The 26,523-nt window shown below is 58.4% G+C and overlaps 1 protein-coding gene and 1 long non-coding RNA gene across 6 annotated transcripts; both read right to left on the reverse strand.

Annotated features, from left to right (window-relative positions):
* Positions 1–2,031: 2,031 nt before the first annotated feature.
* Positions 2,032–20,875, reverse strand: ALDOA (aldolase, fructose-bisphosphate A). 5 transcript variants are annotated; one of them, XM_032098065.1, is made up of 10 exons: positions 20,826–20,842; positions 20,731–20,757; positions 18,337–18,453; positions 11,576–11,787; positions 9,996–10,050; positions 7,876–8,036; positions 7,186–7,269; positions 6,497–6,671; positions 3,837–4,036; positions 2,032–2,653 (listed from the first exon to the last, which is right to left on the reverse strand). In XM_032098065.1, exons 3-10 carry the CDS (start codon positions 18,446–18,448, stop codon positions 2,558–2,560), a joined length of 1,095 nt encoding a protein of 364 aa, XP_031953956.1. In that variant the 5' UTR covers positions 18,449–18,453; positions 20,731–20,757; positions 20,826–20,842; the 3' UTR covers positions 2,032–2,557. The 5 variants fall into 5 exon arrangements, with proteins under 5 accessions (XP_031953956.1, XP_031953958.1, XP_031953955.1 ...); XM_032098067.1 differs by lacking the exon at positions 20,731–20,757 and having other exon boundaries at positions 18,337–18,454; positions 20,828–20,875; XM_032098064.1 differs by lacking the exon at positions 20,731–20,757 and having other exon boundaries at positions 18,337–18,454; positions 20,780–20,859.
* Positions 20,876–25,651: 4,776 nt separating this feature from the next.
* On the reverse strand, positions 25,652–26,433 carry LOC116439015. The gene is made up of 2 exons (XR_004238010.1): positions 26,403–26,433; positions 25,652–25,821 (listed from the first exon to the last, which is right to left on the reverse strand). It is a non-coding gene; the product is annotated as an uncharacterized LOC116439015 (long non-coding RNA).
* Positions 26,434–26,523: the final 90 nt, after the last annotated feature.

Consider the following 26,523-nt stretch of genomic DNA (forward strand, 5'->3'; position numbering starts at 1 on the left):
GGGAAAAGGGACCCAAAAATACCCGAAATCCCCAAAATTGTGCGGAAAGGGGACCCGAAAAATCCCCGGGACCCCCAAATTGGGGTGAAAAGGGACCCAAAATGACCCAAAACTCCTCAGTTTGTGGGGAAAAGGGTCCTGAAGGAGTCGGGACCCCAAAATTGAGGTGGAAAGGGTCCCTGAAGCTCCCCGGGACCCCCAAATTTGGGATCATAACACCCCAAAACCGCCCCAGAACCCCCAAATTTGGGCTGGAAAAGGTCCCCAAACTCCTCTGGGACCCCCAAACTTGGGGTGAAACCTCCAAACCACCCCAAACCCCCCAAAATTTGGGGTCATAACACCCCAAAACTGCCCCAGGACCCCCAAATTTTGGCCAACCCCCCCGCACAAACCCCCCCTAGGACCCCCAAATTCGGGCCAAATCCGCCCAAACTCCCCCAGGACCCCCCAAATTTGGGCTGGAAAAGATCCCCAAACTCCTTTGGGACCCCCAAATTTGAGGTGAAACCCCCCCAAAACCCCCCAGGACCCCCAAATTTGGGCTGGAAAAGGTCCCCAAACTCCCCCAGGACCCCCAAATTTGGGGTGAAACCCCCCAAAACCGCCCCAAAACTCCCAAATTTGGGCTGGAAAAGATCCCTGAACTCCTCTGGGACCCCCAAACTTGGGGTGAAACCCCCAAACCCCCCCAGGAGCCCCAAATTTGGGGTGAAACCCCCCCAAAACCACCCCAAAACTCCCAAATTTGGACCAACCCCCCCCCAAACTCCTCTGGGACCCCCAAATTTCGGGTGAAACCTCCAAACCACCCCCAAATTTGGGGTCATAACACCCCCAAAACTGCCCCAAGGACCCCTAAATTTTGGCCAAACCTCCACAAATCCCTCCAGAACCCCCAAAATTTGGGGTGAAACTCCCCAAAACCCCCCCAGGACCCCCAAATTTGGGGTGAAATATCCAAACCACCCCCAGGACCCCCAAAATTTGGGGTCAGAACACCTCAAGACCACCCCAGAACCCCCAAATTTTGGCCAACCCCCCCCAAACCCCCCCAGGAGTCGCAAACTTGGGGTCAAATCCCCCCAAACCCCCCGAGAACCCCCAAATTTTGGCCAACCCCCCCCAAGCCCCCCCAGGAGTCGCAAACTTGGGGTCAAATCCCCCCAAACCCCCCGAGAACCCCCAAATTTTGGCCAACCCCGCCCCAAATGCCCCCCGGACCCCCAAATTTGGGGTGAAACCTCCCCAAATGTCCCCAGGACCCCCAAATTTGGGATCAGAGCACCCCAAAACCACCCCAGGACCCCCAAATTTGGGCCAAACAGCCCCAAACTCCCCCAGGACCCCCAAATGTGGGGTCATAACCCCCCCCCAGACCCCCCGCGGACCCCCAAATTTGGGCTGGAAAAGGTCCCCAAACTCCTCTGGGACCCCCAAACTTGGGGTGAAACCTCCAAACCACCCCAAAACCCCCAAAATTTGGGGTCATAACACCCCAAAACCCCCCCAGGACCCCCAAAATTTGGGCCAAATCCCCCCAAACTCCCCCAGGACCCCCAAATTTGGGATCATAACACCCCAAAACCGCCCCAGAACCCCCAAATTTGGGGTCAAAACACCCCAAAACCACCCCAGAACCCCCAAATTTGCCCAAATTTGGGCTGGAAAAGGTCCCCGAACTCCCCCAGGACCCCCAAACTTGGGGTGAAACCCCCCCAAACTCCCCCAGGACCCCCAAACTTGGGGTGAAACCCCCCCAAACTCCCCCAGGACCCCCAAACTTGGGGGTGGAACCCCCCCAAACTCCCCCAGGACCCCCAAACTTGGGGGTGGAACCCCCCCAAACTCCCCCAGGACCCCCAAATTTGGGGTGAAACCCCCCCAAACTCCCCCAGGACCCCCAAATTTGGGGTGAAACCCCCCCAAACTCCCCCAGGACCCCCAAACTTGGGGTGAAACCCCCCCAAACTCCCCCAAGACCCCCAAATTTGGGGTGGAACCCCCCCAAAAAGCCCCCCCGGAGCCTCCTGGGTTCATCCGCGACCTTTTTATTGCGGGGGGGGAGGGGCGGGGCCTGGCCGGGGGGGCGTGGCCACGGCGAGGGCAGCGGGCACTGGGCAGTGGTCAGCGGGCAGTGGGCAGTGGTCAGTGGTCAGTGGTCAGTGGTCAGTGGGCAGTGGGCAGTGGTCAGCAGGCACTGGGCACTGGGCAGTGGGCACTGGTCAGTGGTCAGCGGGCACTGGGCACTGGTCAGCAGGCACTGGTCAGTGGGCACTGGGCAGTGGGCACTGGGCAGGGGGCAAGGGTCAGCGGGCAGGGAGCAGCGGGCACTGGGCACTGGTCAGTGGGCACTGGTCAGCGGGCACTGGGCACTGATCAGCGGGCACTGGGCACTGGTCAGTGGTCAGTGGGCACTGATCAGCGGGCACAGGGCACTGGTCAGCGGGCAGTGGTCAGCGGGCAGGGGGCAGTGGTCAGTGGCCACTGATCAGCGGGCACAGGGCACTGGTCAGCGGGCAGTGGCCAGCGGGCAGGGGGCAGTGGCCAGCGGGGGTCAGTAGGCGTGGTTGGACACGAAGAGGGACTCGCTGGCGGCCGCCCCCGCGGTGCCACTCGGGGTGTACTTGCCCTGGCACGCCAGAGAGTTGGCCTGGGGACAGACGGACGGACGGACATCAGGGACGGACAGGGATGGACAGAGGGGACAGACGGACGGACGGACATCAGGGACGGACAGAGGGACAGAGGGGGGATTGGGGCCATTGGGGCCGTTGGTGTCCCCAAGGTGCCCCCAGGTGTCCCCAGCTGTCCCCGGGTATCCCCAGAGTGTCCCAGGTGTCCCCAGTGCGCCCCAGGTGCCCCCAGAGTATCCCCAGGTGTCCCTGGAGTGTCCCCAAGGTGTCCCCGGGTGTCCCCAGGGTGTCCTCAGAGTGTCCCCAGTGCCCCGCCGGTGTCCCCCAGTGCCCCCAAGTGCCCCAAGATGTCCCCAGTGCCCCCCAAGTGTCCCCCGGTACCCCCAGGTGTCCCCATCGTGTCTCCAGAGTATCCCCAGGGTGTCCTCAGTGTCCCAGGTGCCCCCCGGTGTCCCCCGGTGCCCCTGGAGTGTCCCCAGTGTCCCTCGGATGTCCCCAGGTGCTCCCTGGTGCCCCCAGTGTCCCCAGATGCCCCCAGGTACCCCCAGCTGTCCCCAGGTGTCCCAAAGGTGCCCCCAGCTGCCCCCAGGTATCCCCAGGAGCCCCAAAGTGTCCCCAAGGTGTCCCCAGGTGCCCCAAGGTGCCCCCAGAGTGTCCCAATGTGTTCCCCGGTGTCCCCAGGTATCCCAGAGTGTCCCAAAGTGTCCCAAGGTATCCCCCCAGGTGTCCCCAGCTGTCCCCAGGTGCCCCAAAGTGTCCCCAGGTGTCTCCAGGTGCCCCAAGGTGCCCCCAGTGTTCCCAGGTATCCCCAGTGCCCCCAGTGCCCCCCAGATGTCCCCAGTGCCCCCAGTGCCCCCCAAATGCCCCCAGTGCCCTCCAGGTGCCCCCCAGATGCCCCCAGTGCCCTCCAGTGCCCCCCAGATGCCCCCCAGTGCCCTCCAGGTGCCCCCAGTGCCCCCCAGTGACCCCAGTGCCCTCCAGGTGCCCCCCAGTGCCCTCCAGGTGCCCCCAGTGTCCCCCAGATGCCCCCAGTGCCCCCCAGTGCCCCCCAGATGCCCCCAGTGCCCCCCAGTGCCCTCCAGGTGCCCCCAGTGCCCCCCAGTGACCCCAGTGCCCTCCAGGTGCCCCCCAGTGCCCTCCAGTGCCCCCAGTGCCCCCCGGTGCCCCCCAGTGCCCCCCAGTGCCCCCAGTGCCCCGTACCAGCGCTCTCTTCACGTACTCCTCCTGGGCCACCTTGGTGTTGTCCTTCTTGCCGGCCCAGGCCTTGAGGGCCGAGGCCTGCAGGGCGCGGCCGTAGGAGAAGGTCAGCGCCCAGGGCCGCGGCAGCGGGCAGCGGTTGATGGCGTTGAGGTTCAGCGACGCCTCCTCCTCGCTCTGCCCGCCCGACAGGAACGTGATCCCTGCACCGGCGACACGGCGACAGGGGACGGTCAGAGAGGGGACAGGGGACGGTCAGAGAGGGGACACGGGGGGGACAGGGGGACAGAGGGGACAGAGGGGACACGGGACAGTCAGAGAGGGACAGAGGAGAGGACAGGGGGACAGAGGGACAGTCAGAGAGGGGACAGAGAGGACGGGGGGGACAGGAACAGTCAGAGAGGGCGCGGGGACAGAGGGGACAGAGGGGACAGCGGGGACAGGGAGAGAGGGCTTGGAGACAGGAGGACAGACAGGGGACAGAGAGGGGACACTCAGCACTCAGGGACATGGGTGTGACACGGGTGTGACACACAGACATGGGTGTGACACGGGTGTGACATGGACACGGGTGTGACACACAGGTGTGGCACAGGGACATGGGTGTGACACAGGGACAGGGGTGTGACACGGGTGTGACACAGGGACAGGGGTGTGACACGGGTGTGACATGGACACGGGTGTGACACACAGGTGTGGCACAGGGACATGGGTGTGACACAGGGACAGGGGTGTGACACGGGTGTGACACACAGACATGGGTGTGACACGGGTGTGACATGGACACGGGTGTGACACACAGGTGTGGCACAGGGACATGGGTGTGACACAGGGACACGGGTGTGACATGGACGCGGGTGTGACACGGGTGTGACACACGGACAGGGGTGTGACACGGGTGTGACACACAGACAGGTGTGGCACAGGGACACAGGTGTGACACAGGTGTGACACAGATGTGACACAGGTGTGACACACGGACAGGGGTGTGACACAGGGACACAGGTGTGACACAGGTGTGACACAGATGTGACACAGGTGTGACACACGGACAGGGGTGTGACACAGGGACACAGGTGTGACACAGGGACACAGATGTGACACGGGTGTGACACACGGACAGGGGTGTGACACACGGACAGGGGTGTGACACAGGGACACAGATGTGACACGGGTGTGACACACGGACAGGGGTGTGACACGGGGACAGCGATCGATCGATGGCACTGAGGAACAGCGGTGCCTCCTCCTTGCTCTGACCTTGGGGACACAGGTGGCACACACAGGTGACACAGAGGGGGTGGCACACAGGTGACACAGAGGGGGTGGCACACACAGAGGTGGCACACACACAGGTGGCACACACAGGTGACACACAGGTGGCACAGGTGACACAGGTGACACACACACAGGTGACACAGAGGGGGTGGCACACAGGTGACACACACAGGTGGCACACACACAGGTGACACACACAGGTGGCACAGGTGACACAGGTGACACACACACAGGTGACACACACAGGTGACACACAGGTGGCACACAGGTGGCACAGGTGACACAGGTGACACACACACAGGTGACACACAGGTGACACAGGTGACACACACAGGTGGCACAGGTGACACACACAGGTGGCACACACAGGTGACACACACAGGTGACATACACACAGGTGGCACAGGTCACACACACACAGGTGGCACACACAGCTGGCACACACAGGTGGCACACACAGGTGGCACACACAGGTGACACACACACACAGGTGACACACACACAGGTGACACACACAGGTGACACACAGGTGACACACACAGGTGACACACACACAGGTGACACACACAGGTGACGCACACACACAGGTGACACACACAGGTGACACACACAGGTGGCACAGGTGACACACACACAGGTGACACACACAGGTGACACACACAGGTGACACAGGTGACACAGGTGACACACACAGGTGGCACACACAGGTGGCACAGGTGACACACACACAGGTGGCACACACAGGTGGCACACACAGGTGACACAGGTGACACACACACACAGGTGGCACACACAGGTGACACACACAGGCGACACAGGTGGCACAGGTGACACACACACAGGTGACACACACACAGCTGGCACACACAGGTGACACACACACACAGGTGACACACACACAGGTGGCACACACAGGTGGCACACACACAGGTGACACACACAGCTGGCACACACACCTGGCACACACAGGTGACACACACAGGTGACACACACAGGTGGCACAGGTGACACACACACAGGTGGCACACACAGGTGACACACACAGGTGACACACACACACAGGTGGCACACACACACAGGTGACACACACAGGTGGCACACACGGGTGACACAGGTGACACACACACAGGTGACACACACAGGTGGCACAGGTGACACACACACAGGTGGCACACACAGGTGACACACACACAGGTGACACACACACAGGTGACACACACACACAGGTGGCACACACAGGTGGCACAGGTGACACACACACAGGTGGCACACACAGGTGGCACAGGTGACACACACACAGGTGACACACACACACACAGGTGACACAGGTGGCACAGGTGACACACACACACGGAGGTGTCAGCCCCCGCGGGGGTGGCACAGACCGGGCACGGCGGGCGGCACGGTGCGGCGCAGCGCGGTGACCGTTGCCATGGCGATCTCCTCGGGGCTGTACTTGGTGCTGCAGGCGTGGCCACCGGTCACCATGTTGGGCTTGAGCAGCGTCCCCTCCAGGTACACGTGGTGGTCACTGAGGGCTTTGTACACGGCTGCCAGGACCTGGGGGCACCAAGGGGGCATTGGGGGTCACTGAGGGCTTTGTACACGGCTGCCAGGACCTGGGGGCACCAAGGGGGGCATTGGGGGCACTGAGGGCTTTGTACACGGCTGCCAGGACCTGGGGGCACCAAGGGGGGCATTGGGGGCACTGAGGGCTTTGTACACGGCTGCCAGGACCTGGGGGCACCAAGGGGGGCACTGGGACACACTGGGGACGCTGGGAGGTGCCCCCAAACCCCTCCCAGGTGCCACCTCCCGGTGTCACCCCACGAACTGGAGCCCCCCCACGGTCTGGGGCCACTCGGGGCCACTTGGGGCCACCCGAGGACACTCGGGGCTACTCAGGGCCACTCAGGGCCACTCGGGGACACTCGGGGACACTCAGGGCCAGCACTCGTGGCACCCGTGGCCAGTGCCCAGTGGCTCCCGTGGCCAGCACTCGGTGGCACCCATGGCCAGTGCCCGGTGGCTCCCGTGGCCCGCCGGTGGCCCTGGTGGCCCTGGTGGCACGCACCTTCTCGGTGACGTACTGGCACGTCTTGAGGTCGTGGTCGCCGTCCGGGAGGATCTCGGGCTCCACGATGGGCACGATGCCGTTCTGGGGCACCCAGGGGACACGTCGGGCACAGCCCGGGGCAAGCGGGCAGCGCCAGGTGACCCCAGGGCACAGAGGGGCCACCAAACCCTCCCAGGTGCCACCAAACCCTCTCTAGATGTCCCCAAACCCTCTTTAGATGCCACCAAACCATCCCAGGTGCCCCCAAACCCCACCCAGCTGCCACCAAACCCCACCCAGCTGCCACCAAACCCTCCCAGGTGTCACCAAACCCCACCCAGCTGCCACCAAACCCTCCCAGGTGTCACCAAACCCCACCCAAGTGCCACCAAACCCTCTCTAGATGCCACCAAACCCACCCAGGTGCCACCAAACCCCTCCCAGGTGCCACCAAACCCACCCAGGTGCCACCAAACCCCTCCCACGTGCCACCAAACCCACCCAGGTGCCACCAAACCCCTCCCAGGTGCCACCAAACCCTCTCTAGATGTCCCCAAACCCTCTCTAGATGCCACCAAACCCTCCCTAGATGTCCCCAAACCCTCTTTAGATGCCACCAAACCATCCCAGGTGCCACCAAACCCCTCCCAGGTGCCACCAAGCCCCCGCCATCCGCCCCCTTGGGCCCCGTGGCCGCTGCGGTGGGACCTGCTGGCAGATGCTGGCGTAGCGCGCCAGCACGTTGGCGTTCTCCATGATGGCCAGGCGCGTCGGGGTGTGCGCCGAGATCTTCAGCACGCAGCGCCACTTGGCAAAGTCCGCGCCGTCCTTCTTGTACTGGGCACAGCGCTCCATCAGCCCGTCCAGCCCTGCGGGCACAGCGGGCGTTGGGGACAGCGGGGGCGTTGGGGGCATTGGGGACAGTGAGGGTGTTGGGGACAGTGGGGGTGTTGGGGACATTGGGGATGCTGGGGGAATTGGGGGCGTTGGGGGTGTCGGGGACCTTGGGGACATCAAGGGTGTCAGGGGCATTGGGGACATCGGGGCATTGGGGGCGTAGGGGACATCAGGGGCATTGGGGGCATCAGGGGCATTGGGGGCATCGGGGACATTGGGGACATCAGGGACATTGGGGACATTGGGACATTGGGGACATTGGGGACATCAGGGGCATTGGGGACGTTGGGTGTGTCGGGGGCATCGGGGGCATCGGGGACCTTGGGGACATCAGGAAGTTGGGGACATTGGGGGTGTTGGGGACATCGGGGTGTTGGAGGCATTGGGGACGTTGGGGGTGTTGGGGACATCAGGAGCATTGGGGATGTTGGGGACATGAAGGACCTGGGGGACATTGGGGGCACTGGGGACATTGGGGACATCGGGGCTGTCGTTGAGGACATTGGGGGCGTTGGGGGTGTTGGGGGCGTTGGGGGCATTGGGGACATCGGGGGCATTGGGGCGTTGGGGGCATTGGGGACATCGGGGGCATTGGGGACATCAGGGACCTCGGGGACATCAGGGGCATCGGGGACATTGGGGGCATCGGGGACCTTGGGGACATCAGGAAGTTGGGGACATCGGGGCATTGGAGGCATCGGGGACATTGGGGACATGAAGGACCTTGGGGACATTGGGGGCACTGGGGACATGGGGGACATCGGGGGTGTTGGGGGCATGGGGGACATTGGGGACATTGGAGGGCATTGGGGACATGAAGGACCTTGTGGACATTGGGGACATTGGGGACATCAGGGGTATTGGGGGCATCAGGGACATCGGGGACATTGAGGGCATTGGGGGTGTTGGGGACATTGGGGACATTGGGGGCATTGGGGACATTGGGGACATCGGGGACATTGGGGTATCAGGGACATCGGGGACATCGGTGAGATGGGGGACACTGGGAGCATCAAGCACTGAGGGGGCTCCATGAGGCCACCAAGTCCTGGGGACAGCACAGGGGACATCGGGGACATCGGTGGCACAGGGGACACTGGGCACTGAGGGGGCTCAGTAAGGTCACCCAGCCCTGGGGACACTGGGGACATCGGGGCACAGGGGACAGGGGACAGTGAGAGGTCTCCGTGAGCCCATCCAGCCCTGGGGACGTTGGGGACATCGGGGACATCGGTGGCACAGGGGACATGGGGCACTGAGGGGGCTCCCTGAACCCATCCAGAGCTGGGGACATCGGGGACATCGGGGACATCGGTGGCACAGGGGACACTGGGCACTGCGAGGACCTTGGGGACATCACGGGACAGCACAAGGACAGGGATGGGGTTGGGAGGGTGACACCGGGGATGGGGACACAGGGGTGACATCGGGGATGGGGACAGGAGGGTGACATCGGGATGGGGTTCGGAGGGTGACACCGGGGATGGGGACACAGGGGTGACATCGGGGATGGGGACAGGGGGGTGACATCGGGATGGGGTTGGGAGGGTGACACCGGGATGGGGACACGGGGGTGATATCGGGGATGGGGACAGGGGGGTGACACCGGGATGGGGACACGGGGGTGACATCGGGGATGGGGACAGGGGGGTGACATCGGGGATGGGGACAGGGGGGTGACATCGGGGATGGGGACACAGCAGTGGCATCAGGGACAGGGCTGTGACATTGGGGACAGGGCTGTGACATTGGGGACATGGTGGTGGCATCGGGGACAGGGCGGTGGCATTGGGGACAGGGCGGTGGCATCAGGGACAGCGCTGTGACATTGGGGACAGGGCTGTGACATTGGGGACATGGTGGTGGCATCGGGGACAGCGCTGTGACATCGGGGACAGGGCGGTGGCATTGGGGACAGGGCTGTCACTCACCCTGGGTCGTGGTCTCGCCGTCAGTGCCAGCCAGGGGCACCACCCCCTTGTCCACCTGGGGACAGCGACAGCGTCACCGCGGTCACCAGGGCCACCAGAGCCACCAGGGCCACCAGGGCCACCCTGCTCCGTGTCCCCGCCCTGGGGTGACCGAGCTGGGTCACAGAGCACCCAACCCCCACCCCCCGCGTGTCCCCAGCGTGTCCCCAGCGTGTCCCCCAGTGTCCCCGAGACCCTCAATGTCCCCAGGGTGTCCCCAGTGTCCAAAGGACCCCCAAGATGTCCCCAGTGTCCTAAGGACCCCCAGGGTGTCCCCAGTGTCCCCGAGACCCTCAATGTCCCCAGGGTGTCCCCAGTGTCCGAAGGACCCCCAGGGTGTCCCCACGGACCCTCTGCAGCCACCTCAGGTGTCCCTGACCTGCTGCCACCTCCCCACGGCTGACCCGCCCCGTGTCCCCCCAATGTCCCCATGTCCCTGAGCTGTCCCCGGGTCCCCAACGTCCCCAAGGTGTCCCCAATGTCCTGAAGACCCCAAATGTCCCCAGGGTGTCCCCACCTCGCTCTCTAAAGCCACCTTGGCCTGCACCCACCTCCCAGGGCTGAGCCAACCCAAGGAGCGCCCAATGCCCCCCTCAACGTCCCCAGCGTGTCCCCAACACCCCCATGATGTCCCCAAGGTGGCCCTGACGTCCCCAAGGTGGCCCTGACACCCCCAAGGTGTCCCCAACACCCCAATGATGTCCCCAAAGTGTCCCCAACACCCCAATGACACCCCTGAGGTGTCCCCTGCACCCCGATGATGTCCTTGAGGTCTCCCCAACACCCTGATGAGGTCCCCAAGCTCCCTGAGATCCCAAAGTGTCCCCAACCCCCCAAAGATGTCCCCAAGGTGTCCCTGACATCCCTGAGATGTCCCCAACACCCCCGAGGTGTCCCCAACACGCCAATGACACCCCTGAGGTGTCCCTGACATCCCTGATGACGTCCCCGAGGTGTCCCCAACACCCCAATAACATCCCTGACGTGTCCCCAACACCCCGATGACGTCCCCAAGCCCCCTGACGTTCCCAAGGTGTCCCCAACACCCTGATGATGTCCCTGAGGTGTCCCTGACATCCCCGAGGCGTCCCCAACACCCCGATGATGTCCCCAAGGTGTCCCTGACATCCCCAAGGTGTCCCCACCACCCCAAGGTGTCCCAGAGGTGTCCCCGAGGTGCCCCCAAGGTGTCCCTGACATCTCTGAGGTGTCCCCACCACCCCAAGGTGTCCCCGAGGTGCCCCCCAGGTGTCCCTGACATCCCTGAGGTGTCCCCAACACCCTGATGACGTCCCTGAAGTGTCCCCACCACCCCGAGGTGTCCCCACCTCGCTCTCCAAACCCACCACAGCCCTCTCGGACCCGGTCCCACCGTGGCCACCGCTGACCCAACACGACGACCGCCCCCCACCCCCTGAGGCATCCCTGAGGTGTCCCCGAGGTGCCCCCGAGGTGTCCCCGAGGTGCCCCTGAGGCGTCCCCGAGGTGCCCCTGTGGCATCCCCGAGGTGCCCCCGAGGTGCCGCCGAGGTGCCCACCCACCTTGATGCCCACCAGGGCGCCCTTGTCGCGGATGACCTGCGGGAAGGGGCGGCCGTCGTCGGCCTTCTGGTACATGGTCTCGTGGAAGAGGATGACGCCGCCGATGCACGGCTCCACGCGCTTGTCGGCCGTGAAGAGCAGCTGCCGGTACCAGCGCCGGTTCTCCTCCGTGTTCTCGGCGCCCACCGAGCTCAGCCGCTTGGCGATGCTGCCTGCGGGACGGGGCGGGACGCTCGGAACCGGCACGGACCGGCACGGAGCGGTACAGACCGGTATGGAGCGGTTAGAACCGGTATGGAGCGGTTAGAACCAGTATGGAGCGGGACGGAGCGGGACGGAGCGGTACAGACCAGTATGGAGTGGTTAGAACCGGTATGGAGCGGTTAGAACCGGTATGGAACGGTACAGACCAGTATGGAGCGGTTAGAACCAGTACGGACCGGTACGGGCCAGTATGGAGCGGTTAGAACTGGTATGGAGCGGTTAGAACCGGTATAGAGCTGTTAGAACCATTATGGAGCGGTTAGAACCGTTATGGAGTGGTTAGAACTGGTATGGAGCGGTACAGACCGGTATGGAGCGGTTAGAACCGGTATGGAGCGGTTAGAACCAGTATGGAGCGGGACAGAGTGGTACAGACCGGGATGGAGCGGGATGGAGCGGTTAGAACCGGTATGGAGCGGTTAGAACCAGTATGGAGCGGGACGGAGCGGGACGGAGCGGTACAGACCAGTATGGAGTGGTTAGAACCGGTATGGAGCGGTTAGAACCGGTATGGAACGGTACAGACCAGTATGGAGCGGTTAGAACCAGTACGGACCGGTACGGGCCAGTATGGAGCGGTTAGAACTGGTATGGAGCGGTTAGAACCGGTATAGAGCTGTTAGAACCATTATGGAGCGGTTAGAACCGTTATGGAGTGGTTAGAACTGGTATGGAGCGGTACAGACCGGTATGGAGCGGTTAGAACCGGTATGGAGCGGTTAGAACCAGTATGGAGCGGGACAGAGCGGTACAGACCGGGATGGAGCGGGATGGAGCGGTTAGAACCGGTATGGAGCGGTTAGAACCAGTATGGAGCGGGACGGAGCGGGACGGAGCGGTACAGACCAGTATGGAGTGGTTAGAACTGGTATGGAGCGGTTAGAACCGGTATGGAACGGTACAGACCAGTATGGAGCGGTTAGAACCAGTACGGACCGGTACGGACCAGTATGGAGCGGTTAGAACTGGTATGGAGCGGTTAGAACCGGTATAGAGCTGTTAGAACCATTATGGAGCGGTTAGAACCGTTATGGAGTGGTTAGAACTGGTATGGAGCGGTACAGACCGGTATGGAGCGGTTAGAACCAGTATGGAGCGGTTAGAACCAGTATGGAGCGGGACAGAGCGGTACAGACCGGGATGGAGCGGGATGGAGCGGTTAGAACCGGTATGGAGCGGTTAGAACCAGTATGGAGCGGTTAGAACCGGTATGGAGCAGTTAGAACTGGTATGGAGCGGTTAGAACCAGTATGGAGCAGTTAGAACCATTATGGAGCGGTTAGAACCGTTATGGAGTGGTTAGAACTGGTATGGAGCGGTACAGACCAGTATGGAGCGGTTAGAACCAGTACGGACCGGTACGGGCCAGTATGGAGCGGTTAGAACTGGTATGGAGCGGTTAGAACCGGTATAGAGCTGTTAGAACCATTATGGAGCGGTTAGAACCGTTATGGAGTGGTTAGAACTGGTATGGAGCGGTACAGACCGGTATGGAGCGGTTAGAACCAGTATGGAGCGGTTAGAACCAGTACGGACCGGTACGGACCAGTATGGAGCGGTTAGAACCAGTATGGAGCGGGACAGAGCGGTACAGACCGGGATGGAGCGGGATGGAGCGGTTAGAACCGGTATGGAGCGGTTAGAACCAGTATGGAGCGGGACGGAGCGGGACGGAGCGGTACAGACCAGTATGGAGCGGTTAGAACCGGTATAGAGCTGTTAGAACCGTTATGGAGCGGTTAGAACCGTTATGGAGTGGTTAGAACTGGTATGGAGCGGTACAGACCGGTATGGAGCGGTTAGAACCGGTATGGAGCGGTACAGACCAGTACGGGGTAGTTAGAACTGGTACGGACCAGTATGGAGCGGTTAGAACCGTTATGGAGTGGTTAGAACTGGTATGGAGCGGTACAGACCAGTATGGAGCGGTTAGAACCAGTACGGACTGGTACGGACCAGTATGGAGCGGTTAGAACCAGTACGGACCGGTATGGACCGTTACGGAGCAGTTAGAACCGGTATGGAGCGGTTAGGACCAGTATGGAGCGGTTAGAACCAGTATGGAGTGCTTAGAACCAGTATGGAGCGGTTAGAACCAGTACGGACCGGTATGGACCGTTATGGAGCAGTTAGAACTGGTATGGAGCCATACAGACCAGTACGGAGCAGTTAGAACCAGTACGGACCGGTACGGACCGGTACGGACCGGTACGGAGCAGTTAGAACCAGTACGGAGCGGTTAGAACCAGTATGGAGCGGTTAGGACCGGTATGGAGCGGTTAGAACCAGTATGGAGCAGTTAGAACCAGTATGGAGCAGTTAGAACCGGTATGGAGTGGTTAGAACCAGTATGGAGCAGTTAGAACCAGTATGAAGCGGTACAGACCAGTATGGAGCGGTTAGAACCAGTACGGACTGGTACGGACCAGTATGGAGCGGTTAGAGCCAGTATGGAGCGGTTAGAACCAGTACGGACCGGTATGGACCGTTACGGAGCAGTTAGAACCGGTATGGAGCGGTTAGGACCAGTATGGAGCGGTTAGAACCAGTATGGAGTGCTTAGAACCAGTATGGAGCGGTTAGAACCAGTACGGACCGGTATGGACCGTTATGGAGCGGTTAGAACTGGTATGGAGCCATACAGACCAGTACGGAGCAGTTAGAACCAGTACGGACCGGTACAGACCGGTACGGACCGGTACGGAGCAGTTAGAACCAGTACGGAGCGGTTAGAACCAGTATGGAGCGGTTAGAACCAGTATGGAGCGGTTAGGACCGGTATGGAGCGGTTAGAACCAGTATGGAGCAGTTAGAACCGGTATGGAGTGGTTAGAACCGCTATGGAGCAGTTAGAACCAGTATGAAGTGCTTAGAACCGGTATGGAGTGGTTAGAACCAGTATGGAGCAGTTAGAACCAGTATGAAGCGGTTAGAACCGGTATGGAGCGGTTAGAACCAGTATGGAGCAGTTAGAACCGGTATGGAGCGGTCAGAACCGGTATGGAGCAGTTAGAACCAGTATGGAGCGGTTAGAACCGGTATGGAGCGGTCAGAACCGGTATGGAGCAGTTAGAACCAGTATGGAGCAGTTAGAACCAGTATGAAGCGGTTAGAACCGGTATGGAGCAGTTAGAACCGGTATGGAGTGGTTAGAACCAGTATGAAGCAGTTAGAACTGGTATGGAGCGGTTAGAACCGGTATGGAGCGGTCAGAACCGGTATGGAGCAGTTAGAACCAGTATGAAGCGGTTAGAACCGGTATGGAGCAGTTAGAACCGGTATGGAGTGGTTAGAACCAGTATGAAGCAGTTAGAACTGGTATGGAGCGGTTAGAACCGGTATGGAGCGGTCAGAACCGGTATGGAGCAGTTAGAACCGGTATGGAGCGGTTAGAACCAGTATGGAGCAGTTAGAACCGGTATGGAGCGGTTAGAACCAGTATGGAGCAGTTAGAACCGGTATGGAGCAGTTAGAACCGGTATGGAGCGGTTAGAACCAGTATGGAGCAGTTAGTACCGGTATGGAGCGGTTAGAACCGGTATGGAGCGGTCAGAACCGGTATGGAGCAGTTAGAACCAGTACGGACCGGTACGGACCGTTATGGAGCGGTTAGAACTGGTACGGAGCGGTTAGGACCAGTATGGAGCGGTTGGTGCCCAGTAGAAACCAGTACTGGTGTGTCCCAGTAGCTCCCAGTTCAACCTCAGGACCACCCTGAAATCCCCAGATGCTCCCCCAGGGTCCCAGTCACCACCCCAGTATAAACCAGTATAAACCACTATAAACCAGTATAAACCAGTATAGACTACTTAAGAGCAGTACAAACCAATTAAAATCAATTAGGACAAGTATGGACCAGTTAGGACCAGTACAGGTCAGTTGGGCCCAGTACAGACCAGTTAGGACCAGTACAGACCAGTTACACCCAGCACGGACCACTCACAACAGTATATATCAGTCAGAACCAGTATAGACCAGTAAGGACCAGTACCAATCCGTTTAGACCAGTATGGACCGTTTAGGACCAATACAGACCAGTATAAACCAGTATGGAGCACTTAGAACTGGTATGGAGTGGGTGGCGCCCAGTAGAAACCAGCTGGGTGATGGGTGGGGGGTGGGTGTGTCCCAGTAGCTCCCAGTAGCTCCCAGTTCAGCCTCAGGACCACCCTGAAGTCCCCAGATGCTCCCCCAGGTTCCCAGTTGCCATCCCAGTATAAACCAGTATAAACCAGTATAAACCAATATAAACCAGTATAAACCAGTAGAGTAATTAGTTTCTGGTAGAAACCAGTCAGGACCAGTATGGAGCAGGTGGTGTGGCACGGGTTCAGGGTCTCCCAGTAGCTCCCAGTACAGCTTCAGGAGGTCCCAGTAACACCCTGAAATCCCCAGATGCTTCCCCAGCCCATCCCAGTATAAACCAGTACACACCAATATAAACCAGTATAAACCACTGGCCGTTGTTGCTGCCTCAGCGCCTCCCAGTAGCTCCCAGTACAGCTTCAGGAGGTCCCAGTGACACCCTGAAGTCCCCAGATGCTTCCCCAGCCCATCCCAATATAAGCCAGTTTATCCCAGTATAAACCAGTATAAACCAGTGTATCCCAGTATAAACCAGGAACCCAAACCAGGCTCCTGGCGTTGCCTCGGTGCTTCCCAGTGCTCCCCCAGTGCCTCCCAGTGCTCCCCCAGTCCCTCCCAGTACACTCCCAGTGCTTCCTCATCTCATTCCAGTCCCTCCCAGTCTGTCCCAGTCCCTCCCAGTGCCCTTGCACGGACTCTCAGTCCCCTCCCAGTCACTCCCAGTTTACCCCCAGTCCTTATCAGTGCCCTCCTTATCTCATCCCAGTGACCTTCCAGTGCCTCCAGTCCCTCCCAGCACTTCCTCATCTCATTCCAGTCCCTCCCACTCCCTCCCAGTTTACCCCAGTGCCTCCCAGTGCCTTTGCACGGACTCTCAGTCCCCTCCCAGTCCCCTCCCAGTGCTCCCAGTCCCTCCCAGTGACTCCTTATCAGTGCCCTCCTTATCTCGTCCCAGTGCCCTTCCAGTGCCTCTGGTCACTCCCAGTCCACTCCCAGTCCATTCCCAGTGGCTCCCAGTCCATTCCCAGTCCCTCCCAGTTCACTTCCAGAGCCTCCAGTCCATTCCCAGTCCTCTCCCAGTGCCCCCAGTCCTCACCAGTGCCCTCCTTATCCCAGTGCCCTTCCAGTGCCTCCAGTCACTCCGAGTCCACTCCCAGTCCATTCCCAGTGTCTCCCAGTCACTCCCAGTCCTTTCCAGTTCACTCCCAGTCCTTCCCAGTCCATTCCCAGTCCCTCCCAGTCCCTTCCCAGTGTCTCCCAGTCACTCCCAGTCCTTTCCAGTTCACTCCCAGTCCTTCCCAGTCCATTCCCAGTCCCTCCCAGTCCCTTCCCAGTGCTCCCAGTCTGTACCAGTGGACTCGGCGGCGGCCAGGATGCACTGGGCGATAGCCCCCAGTGCCCCCAGTCCATTCCCAGTCCACTTCCAGTGATCTCTGGTCCCCCCCAGTCCCTCCCAGTCCCCTCCCAGTCCGTTCCCAGTGCCTCCCAGTCCCTCCCAGTCCATTCCCAGTGCCTCCCAGTCACTCCCAGTTCACTTCCAGAGCCTCCAGCCCCTTCCCAGTCTTCTCCCAGTACCCCCAGTCCTTATCAGTACCCTCCTTATCCCAGTGCCCTTCCAGTGCCTCCAATCACTCCCAGTCCATTCCCAGTCCATTCCCAGTCCATTCCCAGTCCCTCCCAGTCCCTCCCAGTCCATTCCCAGTGGCTCCCAGTGGCTCCCAGTGCGTTCCCAGTGCTCCCAGTGCGTACCAGTGGACTCGTCGGCAGCCAGGATGCCCTTGCCGGGGGCCACGATGCGCTGGGCGATGGTGGCCAGTGACCCCCAGTGCCCCCCAGTGCCCCCCAGTCCCTCCCAGTCCATTCCCAGTGGCTCCCAGTGGCTCCCAGTGCGTTCCCAGTGCTCCCAGTGCGTACCAGTGGACTCGTCGGCAGCCAGGATGCCCTTGCCGGGGGCCACGATGCGCTGGGCGATGGTGGCCAGTGACCCCCAGTGCCCCCCAGTGCCCCCCAGTCCCTCCCAGTCCATTCCCAATCCATTCCCAATCCATTCCCAGTGCTCCCAGTGCGTTCCCAGTGCTCCCAGTGCGTACCAGTGGACTCGTCGGCAGCCAGGATGCCCTTGCCGGGGGCCACGATGCGCTGGGCGATGGTGGCCAGTGACCCCCAGTGCCCCCCAGTGCCCCCCAGTCCCTCCCAGTCCATTCCCAATCCATTCCCAGTGCTCCCAGTGCGTACCAGTGGACTCGTCGGCGGCCAGGATGCCCTTGCCGGGGGCCACGATGCGCTGGGCGATGGTGGCCAGTGACCCCCAGTGCCCCCCAGTGCCCCCCAGTCCCTCCCAGTCCATTCCCAATCCATTCCCAATCCATTCCCAGTGCTCCCAGTGCGTTCCCAGTGCTCCCAGTGCGTACCAGTGGACTCGTCGGCGGCCAGGATGCCCTTGCCGGGGGCCACGATGCGCTGGGCGATGGTGGCCAGCTCCTTCTTCTGCTCGGGGCTCAGCGCGGGCACGGGCGGGGCCATGGCGGCTGCGGGACGGCGGCGCTGACTCAGCAGAGCCCGACACGGGGAGGGGACGGCGGGACCCCCCCCCCAAACGGCGCCCCCAAAAACGGGGGCACTGGGGAGCACTGGGAGGGACTGGGAGGGAGTGGGACGGATGTGGGGGGGCACTGGGGAGCACTGGGAGGGGACTGGGAGGGACTGGGAGAGGACTGGGAGGGACTGGGAAGGACTGGGAGGGACTGGGAGGGATGTGGGGGGGGCACTGGGGAGCACTGGGAGGGGACTGGGAGGGACTGGGGGGGACCAGAGGTCACTGGAAGTGGACTGGGAGTGGACTGGGGGCACTGGGAGTGAACTGAGGGCACTGGGAGTGAGCTGGAAGGGACTGGGGGCACTGGGAGTGGACTGGGAGTGAACTGGGAGGGGACTGGGGGCACTGGGAGTGGACTGGGAGTGAACTGGGAGGGGACTGAGGGCACTGGGAGTGGACTGGGAGTGAACTGGGAGGGGACTGAGGGCACTGGGAGTGGACTGGGAGTGAACTGGGAGGGGACTGAGGGCACCGGGAGTGGACTGGGAGTGAACTGGGAAGGGACTGGGGGCACTAGGAGTGGACTGGGGGCACTGGGGATGAACTGGGAGGGCACTAAGAGTGAACTGGGAGGGCACTGGGGGCACTGGGAGTGAACTGGGAGGGGACTGGGGGGCACTGGGGGGGCACTGGGGGACACGGGGGGCACTGGGGGGCACTGGGGACACTGGGGGACACTGGGGGCACTGGGGGGACTGGGGGGCACTGGGGACACTGGGGGGGACACTGGGGGACACTGGGGGGGCACTGGGGGCACTGGGGGGCACTGGGAGCACTGGGGGGCACTGGGGGCACTGGGGACACTGGGGGGCACTGGGGGCACTGGGGGCACTGGGAGCACTGGGGGGCACTGGGGACACTGGGGGGGCACTGGGGGCACTGGGGGCACTGGGAGCACTGGGGGGCACTGGGGGCACTGGGGGCACTGGGGGGCACTGGGGGCACTGGGAGCACTGGGGGGCACTGGGGGGGCACTGGGGACACTGGGGGGGCACTGGGGGACACTGGGGGGCACTGGGAGCACTGGGAGCACTGGGGGGCACTGGGGACACTGGGGGGCACTGGGGGCACTGGGAGCACTGGGGGGCACTGGGGGGCACTGGGGGGGCACTGGGGACACTGGGGGGGCACTGGGGGACACTGGGGGGCACTGGGGGGCACTGAGGATGAACTGGGGGGACACTGGGGGGCACTGGGGACACTGGGGGCACTGGGGACACTGGGGGGGCACTGGGGGACACTGGGGGGGCACTGGGGGGCACTGGGGGGACACTGGGGATGAACTGGGGGGCATTGGGGGGCACTGGGGGGATACTGGGGGACACTGGGGGGAACTGGGGGGCACTGGGGGGCACTGGGAGTGAACTGGGGGGCACTGGGGGGCACTGGGGATGAACTGGGGGGCACTGGGGACACTGGGGGGGCACTGGGGGGACTGGGGGACACTGGGGGGACACTGGGGGGACACTGGGGGAACTGGGGGACACTAGGGGGACACTGGGGGGGCACTGGGGACACTGGGGGGACACTGGGGGACACTGGGAGCACTGGGGGAACCCCAGGATTTGGGCGGGAGAACCCCCAGGATTTTGGGGAAGAACTCGGAGATTTCGGGAAGGGGGAAGCGCAGCATTTTGGGGGGGAGAACCCCAGGACTTGGGGAGGGGGAACCCCAAAATTTGGAAGGGAAAAACCCCCAAGATTTTAGGGAAAAACCCCAAATTTGGAAGGTAAAAACTCCAAGATTTTAGGGGAAAACCCCCGAAATTTGGAGGAGGAAAAACCCCAAGATTTGGAAGGGAAAACCCCAAGATTTTAGGGGAAAACGCCAAGATTTGGAAGGTAAAAACCCCAAGAGTTTAGGGGAAAACCCCAAGATTTGGAAGGTAAAACCCCCAAATTTGGAAGGTAAAAACTCCAAGATTTTAGGGAAAACCCCCCAAGATTTCAGGGAAAAACCCCCAAGATTTTGAGGAGAAAAAATCCCCAAGATTTTAGGGAAAAACCCCAAATCTGGGAAGTAAAAACTCCAAGATTTTACGGAAAAACCCCCAAAATTTGGAAGGTAAAAACCCCCACGATTTTAGGCAAAAACTCCAAGATTTTAGGGAAAAACTCCAAGATTTTAGGGAAAAACCCCCAAGATTTGGGGCAAGGGAGGGGGAACGGAAGAACCCCAGGATTTTTCGGGGGGGGTGGGGGCACCGACCGAGTGTCCGGTGGTGTCCGGAGTGTCCGGCGGTGTCCGGCGGTGTCCGGAGTGTCCGGTGGTGTCCGGAGTGTCCGGTGGTGTCCGGCGGTGTCCGGAGTGTCCGGTGGTGTCCGGAGTGTCCGGCGGTGTCCGGTGGTGTCCGGAGTGTCCGGAGCGTCCGGGAGCTGCGGGAGCCGAGCCGGGAATGCCTCGGGGGGGCCCAAAATCCGGGAATGGCCCCGGGCCGGCCCCGCCCCCCCCCAAGGGCGTTTCAAGGGGAGGAGGAGGAGGAGGAGGAGGAGGAAGGAAAACCAGGAAGGGACCGGGAAGGGGCCGCTCCCCTCCCCCACCGCCAAATCGCGGCTTTCACCCCCAAATTCCGCCTTTTCCACCCCCCAAATTCGACTTTTGCACCCCAAAATCTGCCCCCCTTCACCCCCGAAGTTGCAATTTGCACCTCGGATTTCACCTTTTTCACCTCAGGTTTGACCCTTTCTGCCCCAAATCGGACTTTTTGCAGCCCGAAATCTCCCTGCAAGCGGCAAAAGCGGCTTTTTAACCCCAAATCTGCCCCTTTTCACCCCAAATTTCCCATTTTTACCCCAAATCTGCCCCTTTTTGCCCCAATTTTGCCATTCTCACCCCAAATCCGACCCTTTCCACCCCAAATTTCCCTTTTTTACCCCAAATCTGCCCCTTTTCACCCCAAATTTCCCATTTTTACCCTAAATCTGCCCCTTTTTGCCCCAATTTTGCCATTCTCTCCCCAAATCCGACCATTTCCACCCCAAATTTCCCATTTTTACCCCAAATCCGCCCCTTTTTGCCCCAATTTTGCCATTTTTACCCCAGATCTGCCCCTTTTTGCTCCAGTTTTGCCATTCTCACCCCAAATCCGACCCTTTTCACCCAAATCTGACCCCTTCTGCCCCAAATCTGACCCTTTTTTGCCTCAAATTCGCTCAGTTCTGCCCCAAAATCTCCCCCCAGATCTCCAAATCAGCTTTTTTTGGTCCTAAATCTGCCCTTTTTTACCCCAAATCAGCTCCTTTTCATCCCAAGTTTGCTTTTTTCAGACCAGTATTTGACCCTTTCACCCCAAATCTGACCCTTTTTGCCTCAAATTTGCCCATTTCTGCCCCAAAATCTCCCTTTTTGCCTCAAAATCAGATTTTTTTAGCCGCAAATCTGCCCCCCAGGCACAAAATTCTGCCTTTTTCACCCCAAATCTGCCCTTTCCACCCCAATATTGAACTTTTTCACCTCAAAATCTCCCTCCAGCCACCAAAATCTGCCACTTTCACCCCAAAATCTGCCTTTTTCACCTCAGAATTTCTCCCCCACACCCCAAAATCTGCATTTTCTCCCCAAAACCTGCTCCAGCCCCCCTCAAATCTTCATTTTCACCCCAAGATCTGTGGCCAGACCCCAAAATCTCATTTTTTTGCCTCAGAATTTTCTCCCCAAATCCCAATACTTACTTTTTCACCCCAAAATCTGCATTTTTACCTCAAAATTTGTCCTTTTTACCCAAAATTCTGCCTTTTCAACCTCACAATTTCCTACCACAACCCCAATTCTGCTTTTTTTTACTCCCAAATCGGCCCCAGATCCCCCAAATCTGCATTTTTTTACCCCAAAATGCACCCCAAATCCCAAAATCTGCACTTTTTCCCTCAAAATCTGCTCCTTTCACCTCAGGATTTCCTTCCAACACCCAAAATTTGTAGTTTTACCTCAAAATTTGCATTTTTTACCCCACGATTTCCTCCCACACCCCAAAATCTGCCCCAGACCCCAAAATCTGCACTTTTCACCTCAAAATCTGCACTTTTCTACCTCAGGATTTCCTCCCAAACCCCAAAATTTGCATTTTTACCAGAAAATCTACTTTTTTACCTCAAAACCCAGACTTTTTACCTCACAATTTCCTCCCATCCCCAAAACCTCCCTCCAGATACCAAAATCCACCCTTTTCCTCCCAAATTCCGCCCTTTCTCTCCCAAATTCTGCCCTTCCCACCCCAAATCCAGCCCCTTCTCCCTCACAACTCCCCACCCACCCCCAAAATCGCCCTTTTTCACCCCAAAATCTGCCCCACACCCCGAAATTTGCATCTTTTACCTCAAAATCTGCTCCTTTTCCCTCATGATTTCCTCCCAATCCCCAGAATCTGCCTCACACCCCAAAATCTGCACTTTTCACCTCAAAATCTGAACTTTTGTACTTCACAATTTCACCCCACGCCCCAAAATCTGCCTTTTTCACCCCAAAATCTGCATTTTTATCTCAAAATCCACACTTTTTACCTCAAAACCTGAACTTTTTACCTCACCATTTCCTCCCATCCCCCAAAACCCTACCCCAGATCCCGAAGTCTGCCTCAGACTCCAAATCTGCACTTTTCACCTCAAAATCTGCCATTTTGTACTTCAGGATTCCCTCCCACACCCCAAAATCTGCCTTTTTCACCCCAAAATCTACTTTCTTACCTCAAAATCTGCCCTTTTTCCCTCACGATTTCCTCCCACTCCCCAAAATCTGCCTCAGACCCCAAAATCTGCACTTTCCACCCCAAAATCTTCACTTTTAAACTTCAGGATTTCCTCCCAAGCAACAAAATTTCCATTTTTTACCTCAAAAATCTGCTTTTTACCTCACCATTTCCTCCCGCTCCCCAAAATCTGCCTCACACCCCAAAATCGGCCTCAGATCCCAAATCTTCACTTTTCATCTCAAAATCTGCACTCCTCATCTCAAAATCTGCACTTTCCATCTCAAAATCGACGCTTTTCACCCCAAAATCTCCATTTTTACTCCAGGATTTCCTCCCAAGCCCCAAAATCTGCTCCTTTTCCCTCACAATTTCCTCCCACACCCCAGAATCTGCACCAGACCCCAAAATCTGCCTCACACCCCAAAATCCGCACTTTTCATTTCAAAATCTGCACTTTTGCACTTCAGGATTTCCTCCCAAGCCCCAAAATCTGTCTTTTCACCCCAAAATCTACTTTCTTACCTCAAAATCTGCACTTTTTACCTCAAAACCTGAACTTTTTACCTCACCATTTCCTCCCATCCCCCAAAACCCTACCCCAGACCCCAAAGTCTGCCTCAGACTCCAAATCTGCACTTTTCACCTCAAAATCTGCACTTTTCACCTCAAAATCTGCACTTTTCTACCTCAGGATTTCATCCTAAGACCCAAAATCTGCCTTTTCCACCCCAAAATCTGCCTTTCTACCTCAAAACCTGCACTTTCTACCTCAGACCCCAAACTTTTTACCTCACGATTTCCTCCCACTTCCCAAAACCTCCCTCCAGACCCCCAATTTTGCCTTCACCCCCCAAATTCTGCCCTTTCCACCCCAAATCCAGCCCCTTCTCCCTCACAACTCCCCACCCACCCCCAAAATCGCCCTTTTTCACCCCAAAATCTGCCCCACACCCCGAAATTTGCATCTTTTACCTCAAAATCTGCTCCTTTTCCCTCATGATTTCCTCCCAATCCCCAGAATCTGCCTCACACCCCAAAATCTGCACTTTTCACCTCAAAATCTGAACTTTTGTACTTCACAATTTCACCCCACGCCCCAAAATCTGCCTTTTTCACCCCAAAATCTGCACTTTTATCTCAAAATCCGCAATTTCTACCTCAAAACCTGAACTTTCTACCTCACCATTTCCTCCCAAAACCTCCCCCCAAAGTCTGCCTTTTTCCCCCAAAATCTGCACTTTTCACCTCAAAATCTGCACTTTTCACCTCAAAATCTGCATTATTTTACTTCAGGATTTCCTCCCACACTCCAAAATCTGCATTTTTCACCCCAAAATCTACTTTTCTACCTCAAAACCTGCACTTTTTACCTCAGACCCCAAACTTTTTACCTCACCATTTCCCCCCATCTCCCAAAACCTCCCTCCAGACCCCCAATTTTGCCTTCACCCCCCAAATTCTGCCCTTCTCACCCCAAATCCAGCCGCTTCTCCCTCACAACTCCCCGCCCGGCCCCAAAATCCCCCTTTTTCACCCCAAAATTTGCATCTTTTACCTCAAAATCTGCTCCTTTTCCCTCATGATTTCCTCCCAATGCCCAGAATCTGCACCAGACCCCAAAATCTGCACTTTTCACCTCAAAATCTGCCCTTTTTTACTTCACGATTTCACCCCACGCCCCAAATCTGCGTTTTTCACCCCAAAATCTGCATTTTATCTCAAAATCCGCGCTTTTTACCTCAAAACCTAAACTTTTTACCTCAAAACCTGAACTTTTTACCTCACCATTTCCTCCCATCCCCCAAAACCCTACCCCAGACCCCAAAGTCTGCCTCAGACTCCAAATCTGCACTTTTCACCTCAAAATCTGCCCCTTTGTACTTCAGGATTTTATCCCAACCCCCAAAATCTGTCTTTTTCACCCCAAAATCTGCATTTTTACCTCAAAATCCGCAATTTCTACCTCAAAACCTGAACTTTCTACCTCACCATTTCCTCCCAAAACCTCCCCCCAGACCCCAAAGTCTGCCTCAGACTCCAAATCTGCACTTTTCACCTCAAAATCTGCACTTTTCACCTCAAAATCTGCACTTTTCTACCTCAGGATTTCATCCTAACACCCAAAATCTGCCTTTTCCACCCCAAAATCTGCCTTTCTACCTCAAAACCTGCACTTTTTACCTCAGACCCCAAACTTTTTACCTCACCATTTCCCCCCATCTCCCAAAACCTCCCTCCAGACCCCCAATTTTGCCTTCACCCCCCAAATTCTGCCCTTTCCACCCCAAATCCAGCCCCTTCTCCCTCACAACTCCCCACCCACCCCCAAAATCGCCCTTTTTCACCCCAAAATCTGCCCCACACCCCGAAATTTGCATCTTTTACCTCAAAATCTGCTCCTTTTCCCTCATGATTTCCTCCCAATCCCCAGAATCTGCCTCACACCCCAAAATCTGCACTTTTCATCTCAAAATCTGAACTTTTTTACTTCACGATTTCACCCCACACCCCAAAATCTGCCTTTTTCACCCCAAAATCTGCACTTTTATCTCAAAATCCGCACTTTCTACCTCAAAACCTGAACTTTCTACCTCACCATTTCCTCCCAAAACCTCCCCCCAAAGTCTGCCTTTTTCCCCCAAAATCTGCACTTTTCACCTCAAAATCTGCATTATTTTACTTCAGGATTTCCTCCCACACTCCAAAATCTGCATTTTTCACCCCAAAATCTACTTTTCTACCTCAAAACCTGCACTTTTTACCTCAGACCCCAAACTTTTTACCTCACCATTTCCCCCCATCTCCCAAAACCTCCCTCCAGACCCCCAATTTTGCCTTCACCCCCCAAATTCTGCCCTTCCCACCCCAAATCCAGCCCCTTCTCCCTCACAACTCCCCACCCACCCCCAAAATCGCCCTTTTTCACCCCAAAATCTGCCCCACACCCCGAAATTTGCATCTTTTACCTCAAAATCTGCTCCTTTTCCCTCATGATTTCCTCCCAATCCCCAGAATCTGCCTCACACCCCAAAATCTGCACTTTTCACCTCAAAATCTGCCCTTTTTTACTTCACGATTTCACCCCACACCCCAAAATCTGCCTTTTTCACCCCAAAATCTGCACTTTTATCTCAAAATCCGCACTTTCTACCTCAAAACCTGAACTTTCTACCTCACCATTTCCTCCCAAAACCTCCCCCCAGACCCCAAAGTCTGCCTTTTTCTTCCAAAATCTGCAATTTCACCTCAAAATCTGCACTTTTCACCTCAAAATCTGCATTATTTTACTTCAGGATTTCCTCCCACACTCCAAA

The sequence above is a fragment of the Corvus moneduloides genome, unplaced genomic scaffold, assembly GCF_009650955.1.
Source record: "Corvus moneduloides isolate bCorMon1 unplaced genomic scaffold, bCorMon1.pri scaffold_79_arrow_ctg1, whole genome shotgun sequence".
NCBI lineage: Eukaryota > Metazoa > Chordata > Aves > Passeriformes > Corvidae > Corvus > Corvus moneduloides.

What these genes read in the sequence shown, in the direction of transcription:
- ALDOA (XM_032098067.1), bottom strand. Translation starts at nt 18,448, where the DNA reads ATGGCCCCGCCCGTGCCCGCGCTGAGCCCCGAGCAGAAGAAGGAGCTG. An exon ending in GCCAGTACGTCACCGAGAAG is followed by an intron (nt 6,672 to 7,185) that starts GTGCGTGCCACC and finishes TGGTGCCCCCAG; the next exon opens with GTCCTGGCAGCCGTGTACAA. An exon ending in AGTACGTGAAGAGAGCGCTG is followed by an intron (nt 2,654 to 3,836) that starts GTACGGGGCACT and finishes GTCTGTCCCCAG; the next exon opens with GCCAACTCTCTGGCGTGCCA.